Source organism: Manduca sexta, chromosome 17 (assembly GCF_014839805.1).
Source record: "Manduca sexta isolate Smith_Timp_Sample1 chromosome 17, JHU_Msex_v1.0, whole genome shotgun sequence".
Classification (NCBI taxonomy): domain Eukaryota; kingdom Metazoa; phylum Arthropoda; class Insecta; order Lepidoptera; family Sphingidae; genus Manduca; species Manduca sexta.
In genome coordinates, this window is record NC_051131.1 from 11871647 (window position 1) to 11896271 (window position 24625).

General features: G+C 37.6%; 1 protein-coding gene across 1 annotated transcript; it reads left to right on the plus strand.

Moving 5' to 3' along the window:
• Positions 1–63: 63 nt before the first annotated feature.
• Positions 64–23999, plus strand: LOC115449351. Its single transcript, XM_037439589.1, has 17 exons — positions 64–287; positions 371–630; positions 7791–8001; positions 10671–10879; positions 11077–11184; positions 12455–12664; positions 14477–14656; positions 14896–15010; positions 15286–15496; positions 15712–15868; positions 16030–16196; positions 16438–16685; positions 16898–17006; positions 18443–18742; positions 18992–19183; positions 19371–19519; positions 19818–23999. The coding sequence occupies exons 1-17, from the start codon at positions 234–236 to the stop codon at positions 20058–20060; spliced, it is 3123 nt and encodes a 1040-aa protein (XP_037295486.1). The 5' UTR covers positions 64–233; the 3' UTR covers positions 20061–23999.
• Positions 24000–24625: the final 626 nt, after the last annotated feature.

The window sequence follows — 24625 nt, forward strand, 5'->3', positions numbered from 1 at the left end:
AGGGAGTTGAATTATAATGAGGTAATTGAAGATTAAGAATGACAACACTGTTTTATTGTTTTTATTTTGATTCTTTTGATATTTGAAGTTCGAACGCGGAAGTGGCTCCCTGGCTTTCGTGTATTGACGCTCGCATTGCGAAACATGTCGAATTGTTATTTTAGAATTACAACAATGTCTAAATTATGGTGAATAGGTCATCGGTGCCATAGCAGTAAAAAGAAAAGTTCATAATGGCCTCGCGAGGAGACAAAGCAAACGGAAATGGCGAGGAGCAGATTGTGGAGGTACATAGATGTGGCCTACATTTAGTGTTGACGGTTATTTGCAATATAAAAGAGTAGGTATTGAAACGGGATAATGGTTTTAGACACTGGCGGAAGTGTTCCGCTGCTTCATCTGTATGGAGAAGCTGGTGGACGCACACTTATGCCCGCACTGCTCGAAGCTGTGTTGCTACGCGTGTGTCCGACGATGGCTGACGGAGCAGAGGTCGCAGTGCCCTCACTGCCGGGCGGCTCTCCACCTGCACGAGCTGGTGAACTGCCGCTGGGTAGAGGAGGTGACGCAGCAAATCGAGACCATGCAGCAGACCAACACGGCCTCACAACGTGAGAATTTCAGGGACAGGTGAGATTTCTTTGACCTCGTATCCGTTTTTGTATGGTTAATTTTATGTATTGAAGAAAACTGAAGATCATTTCTGGTCTGAAATTGTCAGACCAGACAATACTTGTCTAATAATGGTCATATTATAATTATTTTTATACTTACAAACATTTATGTGTGGGGTAAATATTTCTTTCATAAATACTGAGCACTATAAACTATTTGAAAGAGGTGTAATTTAGAAGATTATTCTAACTTACATTCAGGTCACTTTGTAACACTTAAGGTTAGTTAGAATAATAGGGCTGCCTTTCAGCATATAATAAATAACAATTAAAAATAAACTAAAGAATATCACTTTATATTTTTTTATATGGGCAACAAAGATGTCTTAGTTATGGTGCCTTGGGTCATAACATAATTCACTGACCTGTTCAAGTGTCTAAAAACATAATTTTCATTTTTCTTATAGGGTTAGCATACAGCCCAAGTGTTGGGATACATTTCTTTAGTTTTATTGAAGTTCATAGTCAGACAGCCCACTTGCAAAAGCACAGCAGGTCACAGGTCAAATATAGTTGCTTAAAATAATCCTCCTATTATATACAATGATTATGTTTGGATGTTTGATCAATATTATATTGATGCATGATATGTTTTATTTCTTTTGTTAGTCTCACCAAAGATTAGTTTTTGGTAAGGATGTAAATCCCAAAATTAAACTAAGACTTTTTATTTCTGTTAAATCCTCTTAGTTGCATCCATGCTCAAAATAAACTCTAAAAGACACATACAGTTGAGCCAAACAGAGATGGCATGTAAAGTTTGTGTAAAGCAACAGGATAAATGATTTCATATTTATTTATATAAATCAATTAATAGAATGAGTAAATGTACAAACATTTGCTTCAACTTAATTAAAGGACCTATTTTCAATGTACACATTATTTATTTACAAATAGTATAATATTTTTACTATGGAAAGACAATCTCCAGTAGAAATTGCAATTTTCTTTTATAATATGTTTTCATAATACAATACATCTAACATGCTTAAATAAATGCATTTGAGTTGTTACAATTTGTATTAATTAAATCAAAAATTGCATTGATAATTATTAATAGTATTTAACTAATAATATAAAAAAAACAGATGCAGTTTAAACTTATAACGCCCCTCTTTCTTGTTCTCGTGATATAATTATATTTAAACAAATTTTGTAAGAAAATTTAATGTCTTCAAAACCACTAAAAGCAAAGAATATTTAACATAATTTATATACCGGTTACCGTTTTTACAGTTAGTGACTAAAATATAATCACGTCGAATTGAGAACCGCCTTTTTTTAAGTCGGTTAAAAGCCTTTATCTTGGTAGGAGATAAGTAGATTCCAGAAAACTATTCCTACAATAGCCATTATGATATCGCCGAAGTAATGCGGAGCTGGTATGTAACGTACAATCGGACAAGTTGGTGCTAGTACACTTCCAAACACATTTTGCTTGACCGGTCTAATGTCCCGAGATATTTAGACACGCCCCTGTCTCATATTTCACCAATTACGACAGTTTTGGAGATGTGCGAAAGGAACAGCAGATAACTATTATTGTTTACTTTAGTTGTATTTTACTGATTGACGACGCGCACGCAACTATTGAGTACCAGTAGTATTTTGCTCACAATTATTGTTTCGTTTACGGACACCGATATCTTGCCACTACGTAGACTTATGTTCGTTTACTGGACTCTTAATTACTTAGTCGCCGACCCTTCATGTGACTACTGCACCATGGATTATATATTCCGGGAATTAAATATTACAGTAAGTAAATCAGTCATACTATACTATATAATATTAATTTTAATTAACTAGTGGACGTTAATATGCGTGGGAAAAATATCGTCAGCGCAGAGAACTAATAATTAAAATTTTGCAGTTTTGAGAAAATCGCGGTTTATGGCTTTTTTTTAATTATTGGTCATTATAATTAATTATATTTAAAGCCAACTTAGACCACCTTTTTAAGCTCTTTTAAATATAATTATAATATTATTGAGTTTTGATGAATACTTATTCCTTTAATTGTGTAAAACAGACTTCAATATGCTACTTATTATATTTTATATTAATCCTTAAGTTATCCTATCTATCGTAGGGTCAAATATATTAGTCATTGGTGTGTTTTTTTGCCAAAAAATTAACATAGTGCTATTAATCATACTTGTAGTAATCTATGTAGTATGTTATTTAAGTTGCTTTAAGTATAATCAAATGTCAAAATATTGAAAAGAATTATAATTGGAAAACTCAAAAGTACTCAATGCAAAAATAAACTACTTCGACGGGTATACTCACTATAGTTATAGATGTTACCTATCTTTTCTTGATCTCAGTTAAAAGTTCAGAGTTTTCGATATTGAAACAGCAGTAGCATTAAGCGTAACTTTTACCGTCGACTTTTAATAGTAAACTCTAATTTAATGTTGGGAATATATTAAGACAGGCCGGTACAAAGAGAATTATAATAGGCCGGTAAGCCTTTTAGTCTAGTCAATAAGCTCAAAAAGGTGTCAATTTATGTATTATAAAGATCCAAAAATATGAGTGATAGCTCATTCGATTTGGATAACATGACGTCTAGAAAAATAATCTTTAGTGTTCATTGGCACTTAAAAAATACAATTGTTATTAAGAGGATAAAGAGGTTCTTCGATAACTTAAAAATATTAATATTTAAGAAATTAGGAGGAAATTTCCAATTTAAAGAAGTCACGACGCCCGAAATTCTATCTCCTTTATTAATAATTTTTATTTAATGCCAAAAATATAGACGAGTATAAATAATTTATGGATAGGCGATAATTTGTTTTTATTACAGTAATATTGCATAGCCAACATTTTTATTGCTGCACATGTGCAGTTTAAAAGTGTAAAGATTTCACATAAAAGGGTCTTTGTTAGAGGACGACATTTTTTATGTTTTTGTTAACCCGGTTCCACGTCGACGCCTTTATCGGAAAGCGGCGTCCATTGTTTATTGAATTTAGACGAGTTTAAAGATTTTAAGTAGTGGTATTATGATTTCTTACTAGAGTAATTAACTATGTCGGCGCGTTTGTAAGATCCGCTTATAGACGTTTAAGTTCCACCCAGTTTAACCCAGAGGTTTCTGTTATTATTGTTTCTTTTACAACTACATAATATGTAGCACTGAATTAAAGTAGAATTACAATCCGATTTAATGCAAATTTGGGATTTTTATCTCAATAAAATGTGTGCAATTATGGAAAACAGAGCTGATTTTTTTTTTTACTTAATTTGGATTATTTCGTACTTGACCCACGTATTTTGTGTCGGCCGCACTGGCGTTCTGCTCCCATATAAATTTTATTATTTTGGCACTGTAGTCATTACGTTAAAATATTATTAGAATAATAGATTTTAGTAATTAATATATAATTTAATTGTATTACAGAGAACCACTGTCCCTCGATGGATACACTAGGATGCGGATGAGAGCTCCATCGCTAACCGATCCAGAGCGCACACTCTACTCAACCTGCCTGCTGAGCGTATCAAACTTGTAATGAATACAATTAAATCATATCACTGAAGTAACAAAAAAATGTGTTTTATTTACATGGACTTTCTACGAAATTTCATTTTACATTATTTGTTGGTGTTGCAAATATATTATCTACTATATTCGATTTTAACTTTTGATAATTATAAGTATATCGTAGCGATATGTGCATGAGCCTCATCGACTGGTTCACAAAACGAGCCTATTGAAATAAATCATTTTATTTGAAAGATTTGATTGTGAGATTTAAAAAAAAATATTTACTTTAAATATTACACTTAAAATGAACTCTGCAAATATAAACGTTATTACATTTGGAAGGCATCCCGAAAAAGTTAAGTAATCAAAAATCTTGTTTAGTTATCTCTGAAAATATTTACTGCGAATAACATTTTTTTCAAATTTTCTTATTTTTTAAATTTTTCCAACACAACAACAACACTTACTTAGGTAAAAAAACACAGGTAGTTATATCTTTTGACGAATCGTGAAATTATTTGTATGAATTACTCAGCCATGACTTTCTTTCTTATTTTTCTTATCAATGAAGGGTCTAAAATTATTATTGTAATGACTCCAAAGTACTAATTTTTGGCACATTATTATTCAATAAGTTTGAGGTTGGTTGGAATTTATTCGAAACAAAAAACCAGCGCCCATACAACAAAACAGACATGTCCTTTAAAAAGTAAATAAAATGTTCAAAAAAGCATAAAAAAAATTGAAAAAAAATATAATAATTTCTAATAATGAAACGAATAACAATAATTTATGATTATGTGAATGATTTAACGAATTAAATAAACTGAACTGTTTAAGTAATTTATATAATTCAAAATTCAATCATAATATGCAGCTATTAAATCGGTAAAAAAAAAATCAATAACTGTAAGTTGATTATAGACTTTGGGTTTTAACTCAGCGAAAACTAAATAATTGGCTAAAGAAAGTAACTAAAATTTACAAACTGGACATGTGCAGCAATAAAATGTTAGCCTTGCAAATATTATTGTAATAAGAATTCAAATCAACGCCTACACTTATAATCTTTAAATGCCTCTAAATTCAATAGCATAACAATCGACTCAGTTTAACGATAAATGCGTCCACGTAAGACCGGTGTCAATACAAACATTGATAAAAAATTTAGGTCAATTATTTTAACTTTAATGTTAATACATATTTGTAAATACAGAGATTGGAATAAAATGTTATCGTCTAAGTTTTTGAAATAAAATAAAATAACAATTCAAATAATGAAATCTATTAACTATGATTTATTATTATAATATGAATTATTGAACGAATTGAATAAACTGAATAGTTTAAATTTTTACGATTCAAAATTCAATCATAATATTATGCAGTCATTGAATTTATTTAATAAATTAATTATAGACTATGGGTTTAAAGAGACCGAAAACTAAAAAAACGGCTTAAAAAAGTAGCTAATCATAATTTACTAACAAAATATAGTTGTGACAAATATGGCGGAAATTGCTTTAAAATGATTATTTTTTGAATACAACATAAAGTTTGGTTTGTTAACAGTTAAAAAGAAGGTAATCAGGCACATAATATGATATAAAATAATTAACATAATGTCGTTTCTTATTTATCAAAAATAATGCCAAAAAAATTAACAATAAAAACACTGTAAATCGCGATTGTCTCCAAACTATAAAACTTTTGTTATTACGTTCTTTACGCCGACGATATGCATCTTACAAGTATAGGAATTATCGTCATAGCATAGACGTGCGCGCATCAATTTTAATTTCGTTTTCCATTATACACTCAGCAGCGGTTCGGTAGTGTTACGTAACGTCATTGCAGGTAGCCAGTAGGCCTACGACTGATATCGATCTATGCAATCGATCCCAAACCCCGCCTCCCAAACGTAGTAAAACAAATTTGCCAAGTTATTTTGACCCTTAGGGTGGTCGACCGCGAACTTTGCTGATTGTACATACTTCCTGCATGCGTGCGTCACATGCTGGGCGTCGCGTCGTGGGCCGGCGTGGTAATTCGCCCCCCGCGCTTCATTCAGTCTCAATTATAATGTATTTTTTTCTTCAGGATTCAAGTGTACGTAAATATCCTTCTATACTGAGTAATAATCACTCTAAGACGTGACAGATACGTCTCTTAAATGTATGCTCACAATTCGTGAGAATATTTGCCATGATCGGACTTTCTTATCTTTTGTTTTAATCGTTTCTTTGTCGTTATTACGTTTTATAATAAAGGTCGGCAACGTTAATGTAAATCAAGTTTATTTTTTTATTTTATCGTAACGGGTTTGGAGATAGCGATTTATATGTATGTTTGTAATTGAAATTTTTTGATTTTTTTTTAATCTACGAACATGCCGTTGTTCATTACCGGGTCAAGCGAAGTGCAGGGATTAAATGGTACATTTATTTGTTTTTGAACAAAGTTATTTTACGACTGCCTCGGTGGCGTAGTTGTATTACGGTACGCAGTGCTGGGGTCTCGGGTTCGATACCCGGGTCGAGCAAAGTGATATTTGGTTTTTCTGCTCAGTATCAGCCCGGAGTCTTTAGTATGTGCCCGATATGGCGACAACCACGCTATCACATTATGGGTCGGAATATACACGTGGGAAAGTGGGTGCACCAGTTGCGCCTCTGCCTACCCCGTCGGGGATAAAAAATGTCAGTGTGTGTGCGAAACTTATGCTGTAATTTAATACAGTCGCTTAATTCACTTACTATCGAAGAAGGACCCGATTCTGACAGTGTGAATTAATATTATTAATATAATTATACCAACATGAGCATATATGAGTAGTTCTGTAGTGTTTCTACATTTATTACATCTTTTATATGAGCCTTTAATATGAGATTCCCGGGAAAAATTGGAAGAATTGCCTAGCGGTGAGTGGTATTTTTAGAACTTTAAATGGGTTCAGGCTTCAGTGCATTTAAATTTAGAAGCGCGTAAATATTAGGGTTATGATGCAGGTATTTTTTGTAATATGTCGACTAGCTTGGGCGGTTTCTGAAGCTATGACGTGGAAACGGAGCCGGAAATTCTTCATTTATATAAAAGTGCCATGTTAAGGCTTATAGAGAACGTTGACGTAAAGCCTCATTAGTTATCTATATGTTACAATATGTTAAGTAGGTATTTATATATCTAAAGCCTGTTGTATATTGACTGGCATTGATATTACTAAGTAGATATATTTTTGTACAAGCAGACGACTGAACCTAAAAAAATGCAAATATTTGTAAATAGCTAATATTCATTGTTATTTCTGCAGGGATTGTACATACAATTATAAAACAAACACACATCACGCCTTTGTACCGAAGGTGTAGGCAGAGATGTAAAATTAGGGCATCCACTTTTCGCCATATTTTTACCGTTATGCCATAGGGGATTCCACACCCTAGGCTGATATTAAACAGAGAAATCTAATATCACGTTGTTCTACCCGGGATTCGTACCCGGGACCTCAGAACGGTTCGTACCACGCAATACAACTACGCCACCGAGGCAGTTTATTTTAAATCATATTCAATTATAAAAATAGTATACTCATTAACCCAAAGAAACAATAACTTCAGATGCCCGACGCACCAGGAAAAGCTGACGGTGTACTGCTGGACGTGCCGCCGGTGCATCTGCCACCAGTGCGCGCTGTGGGGCGGCACGCACTCCGGACACACCTTCAAGCCGCTCGAGGAGGTGTACGAGCAGCACGTCACGCAGATACGCGACGAGGTGTCGCAGCTCAGGCGGCGGCTGGTCGAGCTGATCAGTCTGGTGCAGGATGTGGTGCGTGGATACCGTTAATGTACATGAACTAGCTTTTGCTCGGCTTCGCACGCGTGAAGGGGTTTCCTGGGGTAAAAAGTAGCCTATAATCTTCCCAGGTTCTTAAATTATCTCCATACCAAATTTAATAAAAATCCGTTCAGTAGATTTCGAAAACATTGATTATATACAGACAGACAGAAAAGGAGACTATGTTTTGTAATATGTATAGATAGATAACTCAACGCCTTAAGTATAGAATGAGTATTGATTTCAGGCAATCTATATATCTATACTTATAATCTATCTATCTATACTTATAATAAATCTGTAGAGAGGTCAATTCTGTTCATGAAATATATTTCCAAAATAATAACTATGAGGGGGTGATTAGGGATCGATACTGATGCCAAAAATGCAATTGGTAAAATTGTTGTCTGTCTGTCTGTCTGTCTGTCTGTATAGCCGTTATAGAAACAAAAACTACTCGACGGATTTTAACGAAACTTGGTTCAATTATTTTTCATACTCCTGTGCTGATTATAGTATACTTTTCATCACGCTACAATTAATAGGAGCAGAGCAGTGAAGGGAAATGTTGGGAAAACGGGAGAAGTTACTCCATTTTTTAAGCTTCCGTCGCGTGTGCAACCTTAATGGTTAAAGCTACATAGAAATCATATATGACGGAAATGTTCTCCTTAAAATTATGTAAAAAATATCCCACGACAGCATATGTCTATCTTTTATGGTTGACTCACAATGACACGTGTAACTCCCGATAGCTTAGCAGTTCGAAGCTTTCTCATTATATTTGTTTACTAATCTTAGGAATTATCGGTCCAAACTGAAAAATTCTTTTTGCGTTGGATAGCCCTTTATTCGTGGATTGCTATAGGCTATACATCATCACGCTATACCCAATAGGAGCGGAGCAGCAATGGCTAATCTCTGGAACTACCGGTCCAAACTGAAAAATTATTTTTGCATTGGATAGCCCTTTGTTCGTGAAGTGCTCTCAGTTATATATCATCACGCTATGACCAATAGGAGCGGAGCAGTAATGGCTAATCTTAGGAACTACCAGTTTGAACTGAAAAAATCCTTTTGTGTTGGATAGCCCTTTATTTGTGGGGTGCTATAGGCTGCATATCATCACGCTATGACCAATAGGAGCGGAGCAGTAATGAAACATGTTGCAAATACGGGGACAATTTATTAGTTTTGAGAGCTTCCGTTGCGTGCGCTGCGTAAACGGTTAAAGTTATGCAACAATGATGTATGACGGGATTATTCCTCTTAAAAAGTTCTAAAAAATATATTATAAAACAAAAGTCCCCCGCTGCATCCGTTTGCCTGAACGTCTTAAACTCAAAAACTACCCAACGTATTAAGATAAAATTTGGTATGGAGACAGTTTGAAACCCTGGGAAGAACATAGGCTCCCGGGAAACTACTACTTTTATAATGGAAAACTTTAGCCTGAAAAACTTTATAACGCGGGCGGAGCCGCGAGCAAAAGCTAGTATAAAATAAAGACGGGTTTGTTACAACACTTATAACTTGAGATCTGCTGAACCAATTTTCATGGTTATTGATTCGTTGGATTTGTCTCCGCCCCGAATAGCAGAATACATCTTAAAAACAATGAAAACTCGATTGTGTAATAATACTTAATCATTTCAATAAATGCTCATTTTTGTTTATTACATGTCAAACATTTGTTGTCCAATCCTGTCAAATACTGTAACAACTATTCATGTGTGCGTTCAGAAATTTATTTTGTGTAAAATGTCTCGAAAGTTTAGGTACTGTTATATTTGTTTGTTTTAGACATTAATTTGTGTAAATTATTTATTCGTTATTCAATTTTTTAGAAAACAAAGCCATACGCATATTAGCTGTAAATGGTAAGAGAGGGAAAGGAATAGGGTAGAGAAGAGAGGGACCATCTCGAATAGAAGTGTATAGACATATCGAGAAAAATGTAAAATAGCTCAGAATAATACCTAAGATTTATTCTACAGGTTAACAAAAGTGTAAATGTCTTTTTATAGGTTGTCTATGATTTTTCTTGATAAGCTATTGTCTATGTCTCGAAAGTTCAGGCACTGTTATTATATTTGGTGATTTTATGTGGTTTTGTGCGAGTGCATATTCAGTATTACTATTAATAACAAAGTCGCGTCCTAGAAGATCTAATCTTTCCCAGCGGAGCCGTAATGCAATTAGGCAACGGAATATCGCGAGTCAATTATCTGATTTTATATTTCTATTATTTTGTATCATTGTATTACGTTCATCAAAGCCTAAATTAGTTCAGCTAAAAGGTAACACGACACTCATTGACTGTTAGGCGGTACGAAGTTCGCCGGATCAGCTAGTATTTAATAAAATTAAATATTATAATACTGATTAAATTAAGAGTACTAAAAAAAATAAATTTGTTAGCTCTGTGTGAATTCTCAATGATTTTATCATATATTTACGTATATGTATATTATTAATTTGCTGACCGAAATACCTACTTTTTGGCCAGTCTCAAGTTAGTCCTGAGGAGCGACGCATCTGTTGTTTCTAGGGATTAAAGGGTGTCAGAAAGTATAGAGAGAATATGAGGTAACCGGCCACAGTCCGGCCAGTAAGAGGAGCAATATCTACCTATGTTTATTTTGTAACCGTTTTTCAAGGAACGCAACGTGGAGTCGGTGCGTGCGGCGAAAGACGAACGCGTCCGTGAAATAAGGAACGCCGTCGAGCTCATGATATCGCGGCTGGACTCGGCGCTGAAGGCCAAGCTCCTCACGCTGATGGGTCAGAAGAATAGCCTCACGCAGGAGACGGAGCAGCTCGAACATCTGTTGCAGGAGGTGGAACATCAGCTGCATGCCAGCACACGGTGAGCCAATCGTAGACTGGACTTCTGTAACTGTCTATTTATGTTAGGGTAGTTGTAGCATTTTTTAAATAATAATGGTCCATTAATGTACGATTTCACCATTTCATCCTTGCGTTGATTTCATTCATATCATCAATAAAATCTATGCAGTGTTTTATTATTGGTAATTTAATACAAATTTTATGTTGCAATTGCAGATCCGAATTGATAGCGAAGAGTGGTGATTTATCGAAGATGATACACCAAGTCCGAAAAAAACCGATGGCGAGTTTTGTGACTGCGCCCGTACCGGCAGATTTCCACAGGCAAGTGTATCCAGCCATTAACACATTTCTCGAATGTAATAATAGTGTTAACGTCACTATAAACGTTTATTGCAATTTCATACATATAATCTTGGCTAGAAGGTATCTAGTAGCTTCTTAACCACTATATCTTACATTTATTGTATTATTTGGTTGACTAGTCTGAACTTAATCACAAGTGGCCTCACAGCTATTTGCACAAACCAAACGTGTTGTGAATGGTGAGTAAAGTTTAAAAGTAGGGCTGCCGTCACCTAAATTGCGGACGCCAGATAAATACGGTATAAATCTATACTATTATATAAAGCTGAAGAGTTTGTTTGTTTGAACGCGCTAATCTCAGGAACTACCGGTCCGAACTGAAAAATTCTTTTTGCGTTGGATAGCCCTTTGTTCGTGGAGTGCTATAGGCTATATATCATCACGCTATACCCAATAGGAGCAGAGCAGTAATGGCTAATCTCAGGAACTATCGGTTCGAACTGAAAAAATATTTTTGTGTTGGATAGCCCTTTGTTCCTGGAGTGCTATAGGTTATATATCGTCACGCTATGAACAATAGGAGCAGAGCAGTAATGAAACATGTTGCAAAAACGGGGAAAATTTATTAGTTTTGAGAGGTTCTGTTGCGTGCGCTGCGTAAACGGTTAAAGTTATGCAACAATAAGGTATGACGGGATTGTTCCTTTTAAAAAGTTCTACAAAAATATATCATAAAACAAAGTCCCCCGCTGCATCGGTCTGCCCGAACGTATTAAACTCAAAAACTACCCAACGTATTAGGATAAAATTTGGTATGGAGACAGTTTGAGACCCTGGGAAGAACATAGGCTCCCGGGAAAATATATAGCGTGACTTTTATAACGGAAAACTTTAGCCCGAAAAACTTTATAACGCGGGCGGAGCCGCGGGCAAAAGCTAGTCTTGGATATTTGGGCGTAATATGGGTTTTTCCCCAGACACTTTTGATTTTTTTTTTGTAATAAAAATAAAAAATCTTTATATTTTTAAAATTTTTATTACATGCGTGTTATTTAATTTTTAGTTAGTTTATTTTAATTTATCGCCTGCTTATTAAAAAAAAATGATTTCAACATAAGTGTCCAGATTATACCTGGACACTTTTTAAAAACCCCTGCAAGACGGTTCCCGGACGCCCTTTAAACTAGGACAAATCTGGGGAATCCCGGACGGATGGCATCCCTAGTCAAACGGTACCGTGTAAGCTTTACCTGCCTTGCCCGCTGCTACACGCCACGCCTGCCCACAGCGAGATCGTGCCGAGCTACGACAGCAGCACGTTCCCGCTGACGAGCTTCACGCAGCTGCAGCACGCGGCGGCGCCGGTGTACTCCGCGCCGCTGCACGTGCACGGGCTGTGCTGGCGCCTCAAGGTCTACCCCGACGGCAACGGCGTCGTGCGCGGCAACTACCTCTCCGTGTTCCTCGAGCTCAGCGCCGGTCTGCCCGAGACCTCCAAGTATGTGCGGTTTGGGTTATTTCGGTGGATTAAGCGAATGTGTACTTTATGAAACACTTTTTCAATTTTATCGATTTTTAGAATGAGTTTAACGATTAAGAGAAAACCACGAAATAATCGAGAAAAAGGTTTTATTTTAATATATGAAAGGAGCTTAAGAATATATTCTACATTGGCTGCATGGTCACTTAAACCTGTTCACTATATTTGAATATGTCTTTAAGCACATTAAAGTATACAATTGCGTAGAGAATACATACATAAAACACTTTTATTATGAGAATAACTTTATACCAAGTACCACAAGATGTTCATTATAAACCTATGGGCCATGAATACAGTAACAATATATTCTTAGGTAACACCCACTTCTCCTTGTCACATTATTATTAACATAGATTTTATGTATTTAATACCACTTAACTGAAACAATTGTAGTGCACACTTATTATTCCCTGCACTTGAAGAATTACCCCCAAATTTTAATAAATTATGATTTTAAAAAATAAACACATTATGTACCGTATGAAATATTCAAATAATATTATAGTATTTCATTATTGCAAGCACTGCTAAATTAAGGGTAGGCAAGAGGTAAGTAACGGTCGTTACAGACAGATAAACGCATTCGTTCATTAGATGTAGCGTCGCAACATCATGTGCTAGCGTGCCGGCGTTACGTTTCATCGCAAAACAAACAAAATAACATAAAAAAAATATATGTTTAAAATTTATTGCTGCCAATAAAACCTTTGTTGTAGGATTGTTGAGATGAGAAAAGAAGTGTCTTTTCAATTCTAAAAGGATGCTTTTGCTATTCTTCCTATAATCGTTTGGTGTCGTCTAATAATACTTAAATGTAAGCTATGGTTGCTTACAGAAAGAGCATAGAATTTAGATTATGTTGCATGTTTCATTATTCGTTTTTATTGTTACTGTGCATCAACTACTGGTAATACTAAATAATAAATAAACAAATATAGAACGTGTTATAGCTTGTATGACTATAATACGAGTACAAGTACGCTGTACGCTGACGCGTTTGTGATGTTTTGCGATAAAACTATAAAATTGTTTAACACAATCCGTCGACTTTATGTGCTAACTTGTAAATCAGCAGCTTCTACATCATCACAGCCATACATAGCTATACATAGCTGAATGTTGGTATCTTTCGCTCTATTAGAGTTGGCATTCTTTTTACGGAACTTGATAGAAAACTTTGAAAAAGTACAGCCATTATCTCTATTTTTTATCGATAAAAAAGGGCTAAGACTTCGATAGGTACTCGTCGAATTTTGAATAATTTTTTACTAAAGTATTATTTGCGTTATTATACTATTTATGGAAGAAACAACGGCACGTCCATATCAGAAAATCAAGATAATTATATCGATATGTGTAGACTATTTGTATTAGAGAAACGGGAAATTTATCGATAAATGAGCAAAGTATACTTCATGAAAATGGCATAGGTGTTTAAAAATATCACAGGACTGTAAAGTTGATTGGCAACTATCATATTACATACATAATATGTACATATAAATACTGTGAAAAAGTATCGTAGTTATATCGACTTTGTGGGATCAAACACTGCTCACTAACAACGAGTAGTGCATGACGAGGTCAAAATTATCAATTTGATATAATGCCGTTTGCTAATAAATAAAGATTCCCAAGTGCATGTGCATACGCTTTCTGTTAGTACTCTCTGTTGCGTTTTCGAAACTGGCTCGTAACATTAACGCGTAACGTAACTGGCTCGTTACGTTGCGCGTTACGGTTACGACATAAACGTGGACTGTGCAGGTACGAATACCGCGTGGAGATGCTGCACCAAGTGTCACGTGACCCCACCAAGAACATTGTGCGCGAGTTCGCCTCCGACTTCGAAGTGGGCGAGTGTTGGGGCTACAACAGGTTCTTCAGGCTGGACCTGCTTGCGAGCGAGGGATATCTCAATCCGGAAACAGATACGCTTATATTGAGGTGAGTGAAGGTGATTCTCGTGGAGAAGGGTTGAAGTTATCGATATGTTAGTACTGAACGGATTTATATAGTCATTTATGTATTCTATGCATGTTTTGTATGCTTGCTAAGTTATAAAATTAGCTTATTGTCAAAACTTTTATTCTATTTCTTCAGGTTGTTAAGCAAAAATCAGATTAAATATATTTTTTATTCAGTGTAATATAGATTGCGTTGGTATAATAGATCTCCCACTAAAGGTTCCAAGTGCGTCCGCCGACGTTCTACCAGCGCTGCCGCGACCAGCAGTGGTACATCAACCAGCTGATCACCATGCAGAACCAACACGTGTTGCAGATTAATGATCTCAAAGAGGTATGTTAATAGCGTTTTATTATTCCTATGCATTTAGTTACTGGATCTTCTGTGTTTATAGTGGGTGAATTCATAAAATAATTCCATTTTATTAAGAAGTATTTTTTCTTAATGTGTACAAAGGGCTGAAACTCCGTGAAACCATGGTAAAAAATCACATTAAATATGGGTAACGTTTTTATGGTACGTTCTGTTTCCACGAACATACAAATATTTTGTAGTTTACAATACTATATCTCTTATTATAATCAAAAATATATGCTGGTGTTCCGCAGCGTCTGTCCCTGGAGATGTCCCGCAACTCGCTGGCGGCGCCGCGCGCGCTGCCGCCGGGCGCGTCCCCGCCTCAGGCCGCCGCCGACGACAAGCACGCGCACAACAACCCCGTCGACGGCATCAGCCTCAGCGACTCCATCGTCTTCACCAACCAGTGGAAGTTCAACGCGCCGCAGGGCCTCATGCCCACGCCCAGGCTGCCCAACTCTGGTGTGTGACGTGTCCCGCAAATATTATACTTGATAATAATTTAGAATTTAGATGCTCCCAAATGCTATTTCAGGTAAGCCACTGTTAGTTCACACATCTAAATGTTGTTTAATTTATTGGGATCGATTAAGTATCACAAAATCTTTTATGAAGTCGCGTCCCTATCCTTCATCATGTATACTTTATGGGACTTATGGAAAAAAATGTTGTTTCAGCTGACGTTCTAAACACGGCCATGTTCGAGGACACGCGCAACAACGACGTGTCGAGTCAGCAGGGCGCGTTCGCGTACGGAGACTTCGCGCAGTCCGACCGGCGCATGAACGGCCCGCACTCGCTACTGACACCCTACAACTTACCATCCACTTCACGGTAACCATATTTTTTCTCATGATCTTACCCTATAGAAAAAAAAAAATCTTTTGAATTATATCCAGTATATTGACTACATTCCGGAGTCTGAAACTATTTTAAAGTATGCGGATTTGTTTATACTAATAATGTAAGATACACAAGAGGTCCTCTATCTCCAGCTCGGCGAACTCCTTGCACGTGCCGGGCACGGACAACATGGCGCTGGTGAGCCTGCACACGCTGCTGAGCGCCGCCAACGCGCCCAGCCGCGTGCCCAGCAAGCTCGCCAACAAGCAGCCGCGCCCCGACAAGCAGCACGCGCCCGCCAAGGAACCCGCCTTGACCGGTAACATTACCGATAAATAACTGCGCTCGTTCAAATTATCATATCGATAAATATTGTTTTTCCTTTCTTTGCATTGGATAGATTTATATATAAATAGTGAATTATGCAACACACTTCAAAAGTAATTTATCGAAAACACATAAATTTTATTATTTGTAAAAGCATTGCACATCGCGTAAGATAATATCAGCACAGATTGAAACACCATAATTTGCAATAAAAATACTACTAACTGTAACAGCGGTAGCGAGCAGCCCAGTGACCGAAGCCGGTTCATCGTCGACGAACGTGGTGCTGTGCTCGTCGATATCGTCGCCCGAGCTGAACGGTAGCGGTGGCGGCGGTGGCGGCGGTGGCGGCGGTGGCGGCGGCGGCGCGAGCGCACAGACGGCCAGCGCGTGCCGCTCGCCGGGCGGCGCGCCCGACGCGGACGGCGCCGGCGCCGCGCACGCCGCGCTCGCCGCCTCCGAGTCCAGCAGCGACACCGGCGTGAGTACTGCGCGATAGCGATACGGATAACACATTAACTGCTAGTGTGCTACCGGTAATATTGTCTACTTCCACAGTGCTGGCAAGTACAGCTATCGATGTTGTGTAAAAATATGTTTAATTAAAATTGCGATATTCTGATTATAAAAATAAATCGTTTAATAAATACTTATTTGTGATTGATTATAATTAGTAATGTTTTTCCCACACAGGAACTAATGTTCAGCGAATTGGAGGCATTTGCTGATGACAATAGCGTAGTAGTACATGTGGACGAGAACTCCAATGAGGAGAATGATGTTGACGATGAAACCATGTCGGGTGAGTTAATATCGCTGCACGTAACGTTCACACACAGCTTTTATATTGAATTGCTCAACATATGCGAGGTGCTTAAAATCTAAATCGAGGCTATACGTGGTGCGCGAAAATTTCTTTTTAAATGTACGTTTAAATATAGGAGACGCGCTGCGAATGTGCGATAGCCGCGTCCCTTGCTAGTATTTCTTGTTCGCACGTTTTTATTTTCAATTTGATTTTAAATATTTTGAAGTGAGGTTGAACCGTTCGCGTGCGCTGCGTAGACAACATACGAAAATTTCGCTAATTATAGAAATGCATGCACGTAATTCGCGAGTTTTTCCAAACATGGTCGTTTGTCAGATTTGAACGTATCTTTGTATTATAAACTTTTGAATATGATCATGGCCGTCTAGTCTGCCTTTAATGTCATCATTTACACTCTTTAGATGAAGTACATATTAATATTGATATAGTATCGTGATGGTTTTTTATGTAATGCAGTTAAGTATCGTTCCCTTTTTCCTTTGATATGATCCTGTGAGCATCATCTTTTGTCTTCCCCGCTCCCGTTCCTGCTCCCTTCCCCTCCCGTGCCTAACGTGCGGCGCGGTCCGCAGAGGCGTCGTCGTGCAGCGCGGAGAGCGAGTCGTGCTCGTGGTGCGGCCCGCGGCGCGCGCGTGCGCCCCCCCCGCGCCGCCTGCCGCGCTCGCGCACGCGCCCCTACCGCCGCCCCGCGCACCGACCCGCATGAGGACGGAACGCACTACACACAGACACGCACGCGATACTCCGCACCGGTCGACAATAAACTCATATACTTGTATTATAGCGTTGTGTTTTGTTTTTTATTGTTTTAAATATAATATGACGTGTATTGTTTCATTTGTCATTTAAAAAGACACACTTGTTTTAGTGATTATAAATTTTAGCTGTATAAAATGATGCAGTGATATGAACTTATGAAGATATTATTTTAGAATTAATTTCTCGTACTTTGTTGACAATTATATAAACACATTGGAATAAAGTAAAATAATAATAAAACCATAAAACGCTTTCCTACATTCTATCACCTCCATCCTAACCTGCATGACATTGTAAGTAGCAGCATCCTTATATGAAAAAACTATCTTTGGTTATCTTACATCTTTATGAATTTGGCTCTATTTCACGTACCGTACCTTATGGTGGGTGTAGTCCAAGTAAAAGTGCGAGCGAACGTGAGCGAGTGTTGTCGCTTGCGCACTCGCTCGTTTTCGATGAATTATCCATACACAAATTCGTTTGTGTTCACTTGTGCTTGTTTTGTTTTCGGGGTCTGCATCTGTCACTATTAAATTATCTGCTTGTAGTTAAAGCACGGCCTCGATATGGATGTGTGTGTGAATAGGTTTATCTTCTGTGCCCACAATTTAAATGGGGAATATAATATTTAGTATATTATCTTTTCTCAGGCGAGAACGACGTGGACGGACTGTGCTCGGAGGGCGCCAACGTGGACGCACTCTCGCGACTGTTGCGAGCTGGACGCTCGGCACGCGAGCCGCGCGGAGGGGCGGGGGCGGGGGCGGGGCGCGGGCGCGGCGCACGCGCAGTCACGCCCGCCGGCACCGACGCGCCGCCGCCCCCCGCCGCGCTGCTGGCCGCGCCGCGCCGCGACGACGACCCGCAGCTCTCCACCGCCGCGCACACCGACATGCTGCTGCTCAACCTCATGCGCATCAATGGACTCACGCCACACCACTCCAAACACGGTTAGATAATTCTATTTTTTAGTTTTTTCTAATTGATCACACTTCTTATAGCTATTGTAATAAACGACCCCAATTTTTTTTTTGATTATATTTATTGGTTTATTATCAAGTTGAGATCGAAGATTAAAATTTAAATCGTTCATTGAAAGCGAAAAACTCATGAGAGCGCCAAAAACTTTATTATAATATTTATGGTCCTAAATCGAGCGGGCTATAAGACATGAGAAATAGAAATTGTAGTGTGTGCAGGTCCGAAGCGCAACTGGAGCAGCCGCAGCAGCCCGTGCGGCCCGGAGGCGCGCGTGTGGCGGCGCACGGGCTCGTGCTCGGCGCCGGCGCCGCCCGCCGCGCCCGCCGCGCCGGCCGCGTGCGCTGCGCGGGCGCGCCGCTCCGTGCGCGCGCCGCTCTCGCCCGGACAGCTGCGACACCACGCCGCGCCCGGTACCACACCACCACACCACACCACCTCTCACGCTCAAACTACTTGCATATTATCTAAACAAATATCAAGTCTCAAAAATACTATTTATTATCACTATCATCTAACAAAAAAAAAAAAAAAATTACGTTAACCCAAAATTGAGTCTGGAAATTATAAGATAGAATAATAAAAAACATCTGTTTCCAGGCCACCTGCCCGGCTTCACGATGACGCCGCCGGGTACGCCGGAACGCGCCGCGCTGTCGCCCGTGTCCAACGTGTCGCTGCACGACTTCTGGCCCTCCGTCTCCTCCGTCAGCGACAATGACGAGGTCGAGCTCTTTTCGGATTACAACGTAAATACAAACGCATTATACCCACGCACGTCACCTTTGTTTCATACATGGTCTTTGTCGAATGTCTTTATAAGTCTGTATTATTCTTTAATGCTCTGCTTTTAAGACGGTCGCTTACAGATAATTCGGTGTGTAGGCAGGGCAGTCACACAATGTGTTAGCTGCATCCGTCTTGACACCGCGTTATGCTAAGTTTGCGACTTGTCTTTGTGACTTACGTCTTTATTTCGATCACTCATTGTCATTTTACTTATACTGTAATGACGTGATAATGAAGGCCAAGCTTATTTATTTGCAGGACACGTTGTTCGATATGCTGCTGAACACATTGTCGCTGGAAGGTGGTGGACTGGAGGGTGAAGACGCGCGGCCGGCCACCCCTCCCGTGCAGCCGTGGATCCCGCCCACCGTGCCGCCGACACCTACCCACTCCACACATAACCACTCGAACCACTCGAGCAGCCCCGTCCCTGGCCCCTCGGGTCTCAACGGGCACTCAAGCCACTCCGCCCCTAGCTCGTCGCCCCCCCACATGGACTGACCACGTGCCCGCCCCCAAACGTACCCGCCCTTCTATCGAGACTACTACCGCCGCGAATATTACCATTGACCACTAGAGGTACTTCAATCTACGGGCAATCTTGGTTTATTTCGAAATATCGATTGTATCGATACTGTGGAATGAGATCTTTGAGTTTTTTTTTACCAAACGAATCAATTGGATGTATCTATGGTTTTAGGCGTGTTTAACAAAAAATAATGTTATATTTATTGGCACAAATTTATTATTTAAAATTAATATTGTAATTAATATATTTGTTTTCGAATTAGCATATTCAGAAGGGGGCTATAATAGTATGGTGCGGAATAGTAAGAATATATTACAGTTCGTTATATTCAGACAAGGGACAACAGTGTAGTTAGTTTCAATTCACTCGCGTCCTTATTTATTGAAACATTGGGTTACTTTTTGTATGCCCGAAAACGGAATAATCTAAAGATATATGGCAATTAGTAAGAGAAGTGTGAACACCAACTTCATAAAGATATACTCGCGGCAATTTCAAGAAACATTTGCCGGAGTCGATCGAACTGGAATAAGACGAATAACAGCCAGTCAGTAACAAATACGCATGTACCTAAGAATTTAATTCTACTTTATCGACATTTATTTAGTTTGTATTTCTCATAGGTAAGTGTCATAAATCACTGGAAGGGCCGATTTAATTTTTTATTTTTGACTTAATACATTATGCAAGGTTTAGTTCCGATATAGAATTTTTTTTATAATTTTTACCAATAATATTAAATATCTGTCTCAACAGTTCTCAATACATAATTAACCGATATTCAATTCGTGAGCATTTAAATATTCAGTTTTAGCAAAATATACGGCTCTTTCAGACATTGGTGTAGGCTGTATAGCAAAATATATAATGAAAAATAATTTTTGTTGTGATTCAACGGATATAACTTTCGTTTCTCAAAAATATAAGATCCTAGTCTTTTTGTGTTTAGTCCGAGCTTTGGACGTTTCTCGAGACGAATATACATGTATGAATGAAAGATTTCTAATAGCGTAATTTAAATCTTTCGTTGATTAACTATCAGTCTGCTTTAGTGATATTCTATTTCTGAAGGTTTCTCGTGCAAATGCCACTATATTTAGAAACCGTGCACTGCCATATTACCTCTTAAAAGGTGGCACTAAAGTTGTAAATGTCTCAAACAACTGCATTTTTTCTGTTAATTTTCTTCTCGTAGTTCAACGATAGGTTTAGACAATTATTGTGTGCTTCTGATGCGGTATGAGTGCAGCTTGTAGCGGGCATTAGTTGAAGACTCAAAAAAAATAACGATCTCTTTAAAATTATGATATTTTTAGGCACGATTTTTTTAAAAATTGTTTTGCAGTACAATTATTACAGGTGCGTGTTCGATGTTTTTGTGTTTGCTTGTGTGTGTGCGACTGTGTTGTTCATTTACAACATTTTACTTCAATGTTCGTAGATTGAATTGGAAGCAGTGCTAGTTTAATATTAAGCTATATTTTATGATATACTCCAGTGTGTAGTGAATGCGTAAGGAAAGTCAAAAGTATTATTTATGTTAGGATGTAAAAGGTGTGAAGTATGATATCTGAGTAGATATTTCCGAGGTTATAATTAATGACAATGTAGTACATTTCGATTCTATTAGAATTTCGTTTAGGAATTAATGTTTAGAATTTATTATCATGCAGTAGTAGACACTAATTAGACTCGTTTAGCAGACTTGTGTACTAGTTTGACTCGCATTTGAGTCGGTGACGTTCGAGCCATGTCAACAGAATTATTTTTATGTTAAAATTGATATTTATTAATACCCAATGAGATATTAGGTTTTATTAGATATATAAAAAAATATTAAAAAGTCATTATCTGAAAAAAATATAATATACGCGATACGAATATTTTTATTACTTAGGTATTTGACTAAATTTTGATTTGTGATACCAATCGTCATAAATCAAACAGTTACATGATGGGAAAGTTTTTTTTTTTATATAATTCATGCAGGCCTGTGACTTTCCGTCCTCGTCACTATAGGTCAATTTCCATAAACAGCTACAGAGCGCATGACGGGATCGCAAACTGCGTACCGCCGATTTATTCGGCTCAAGTCGAGAAAAGTAGCGTTCATGCGTCCAGAATGAATTGCGCTTTTATACTAAACCATTTGTTGTCAGCAGTCAACTGCACACGAAATAACATGTTTTTTTTTCGAGTCTCAAATGTTTGTGACAATCACAAGTAAAAAGGTCACATATTTTCTCTGCATGTGTTTAGTGGTAGTTTTGTCTAGATAGTGTTTTATCCAGTGGCATTAAATGCCCTGTTCCTTCGTAATGCCCTCAAGGCCAAACTAATATGATTCTACAATCGCATTTTCTCTATTTATGGCAGATTTTGGGGTCAAGACATTGATAAAAAAAAGGTTCGCAATTCTAGAACCATGTCAAATCATTACGTAATTCCCTACTTTAATTTCTGAGATCTAAAACACTTGTAGCTATTATGGCCTACGCGCATATCTTACAAAGAATTTTGCATATCTGTCAGGTTAGAACTAAATTAATGTATATATATCTATGTTATAAAGGCCTTTGTATTAAAGTATGAACTCATTGCATTCATTAAAAATAAAAAGTCTTTTCTTGACCTCAAAATGTATTGCTCCAAAGCTACTTATCGTAATAGTTCAAATTGATGTGTGTAGAGGCCGTCTGTGTGTACTGGCAGAGGCATTGTCTATGGTATGATATAATTAATGAATCGCTTAGTTCGCGTAGACTGAACAGTTCAAACGTGTGAATCGCTTGATGTGTGTTTTATGTTTCTAGAGTACACTCGTTTTTATGGTGCAATTGCTTTGTCGTTAGTATATTTGTGAAGACTGTATTTTTTATTGTCACGTGGCGGTTTGTGTGCTTATAGCTTAACTCGAGTAGTGTTGTAAATGCTGGCCAATAGGCGGATAAAAATTCAGTTAAAGTATGCGGAGTTTAACGAGCATAGCGCGTTTTTCTTACCCCGCTTTCTGGAAAACATCGGATGTATTCAAAATGACATCCTCTATGTTATCAATAACTTATCTCCTTATGTTTTGTGTTTATATAGACATAATATTGCATTGTCCACTGCTTTTGGAAACGCCTATTTTTATGCATTACTAATTGTGTACTGAGGACAGCCATTTTCTACATTTCCTATCAATAACATAAATGTGAAATGAGAGTCAAGTTCAATATTATAATACCTTGGTTGTTGACTTCAACGACAAAAGTTAGATCTAAATGGGTGCCAAGTTCAATGGTCAGTCCTGCAAATTTATAACAACATAAAATATCTTAGCATAATATTATATTGAAGCCTAAAGCCTGAGTTGGCTAGTTCGAATTAGTTGTAGTTGTAGTAGTTGAAGAGTTCGAATATATTGTTAGCTTGAACTTGGCTTGACACTACCGCGTGTCTGTATATCGATGAAGGTAATTGCACCAGTGAGGGTCTGTAATTTGTATTAGTAGAATACCTGAACTGTTATTTCCTATTTATAAATGTTTAGATCATTCACGGACTTACATTGTATATACATGAATATGATAAAATTAACAATGAAACGAAACACAGTAAGGCTTGTAAAGCTCATTGAATATCCAAAATGATTGTATATGTATCTAGGACGGGTTTATCTAAACATTTCTTCTTGTTTTCTGAATTTGTTTTGTGTAAATGGACCCTTATACCTTGTATTTACAGGGAATATTTAAATTTTTATAGACCTAATGCTTCGTGTGTAGCAATTCATTCAAATTTTGTTTAAATTCAATTGAAATCTTAGTACAATGTTGATTTATATTCGGAATGATAACCTACTGTCTTTCATGTACTGTTATGATTGAGTATGCATATTTGTCGTAATAAAGTGTTTACTTGGAAAACGTGTTTTATTTCATGACAAACACACCTATTACTGAACACCTAAAATGTCGCTTGGAATAGGGTAAGTTTAATATTAACATAGAAAATAATATGCCGAAACCTTATGTACCAGAAAATATGAGGAACAAATACACCCGAATAAGCAATTGACACTCGTCTTCGTGATTATTTGCCTGCACACGGCAAGAAATGGCTGTGCGAAGTGCACGATGGGGGCATAGTAAAGCGATCGCAGTGCACGCCGCGGCAAAAATTTGCAACTTCTCTGTTTACAACAGAATAGTTATCAAAGTAGTGAATATTTTATTGGAGGCGTAAATCAATGCGTAAGCAAAATCACACCATGTCCTTTTTTATTGCTTTAAATGACGAGATGAGCTTGCCGTTCGCCTGAGGGTAAGCTATACAACCGCCCCTAAACAGTAAAAACACCATCCATCACCTATTGTTTGGTATCCTACTGGGCTCGGCTCGATTTTATGTTTTCACGAAACTGGTTATAAACTATATTGAATTTTACTCTACCGGCAGTAAAATAATAAATGTGTGTTCCATTACTTATAGTTATGACAGTAGGTACTTAGGTGTATATTTGCTTTATAGTGTGTTAAAAAGATGATGTTTG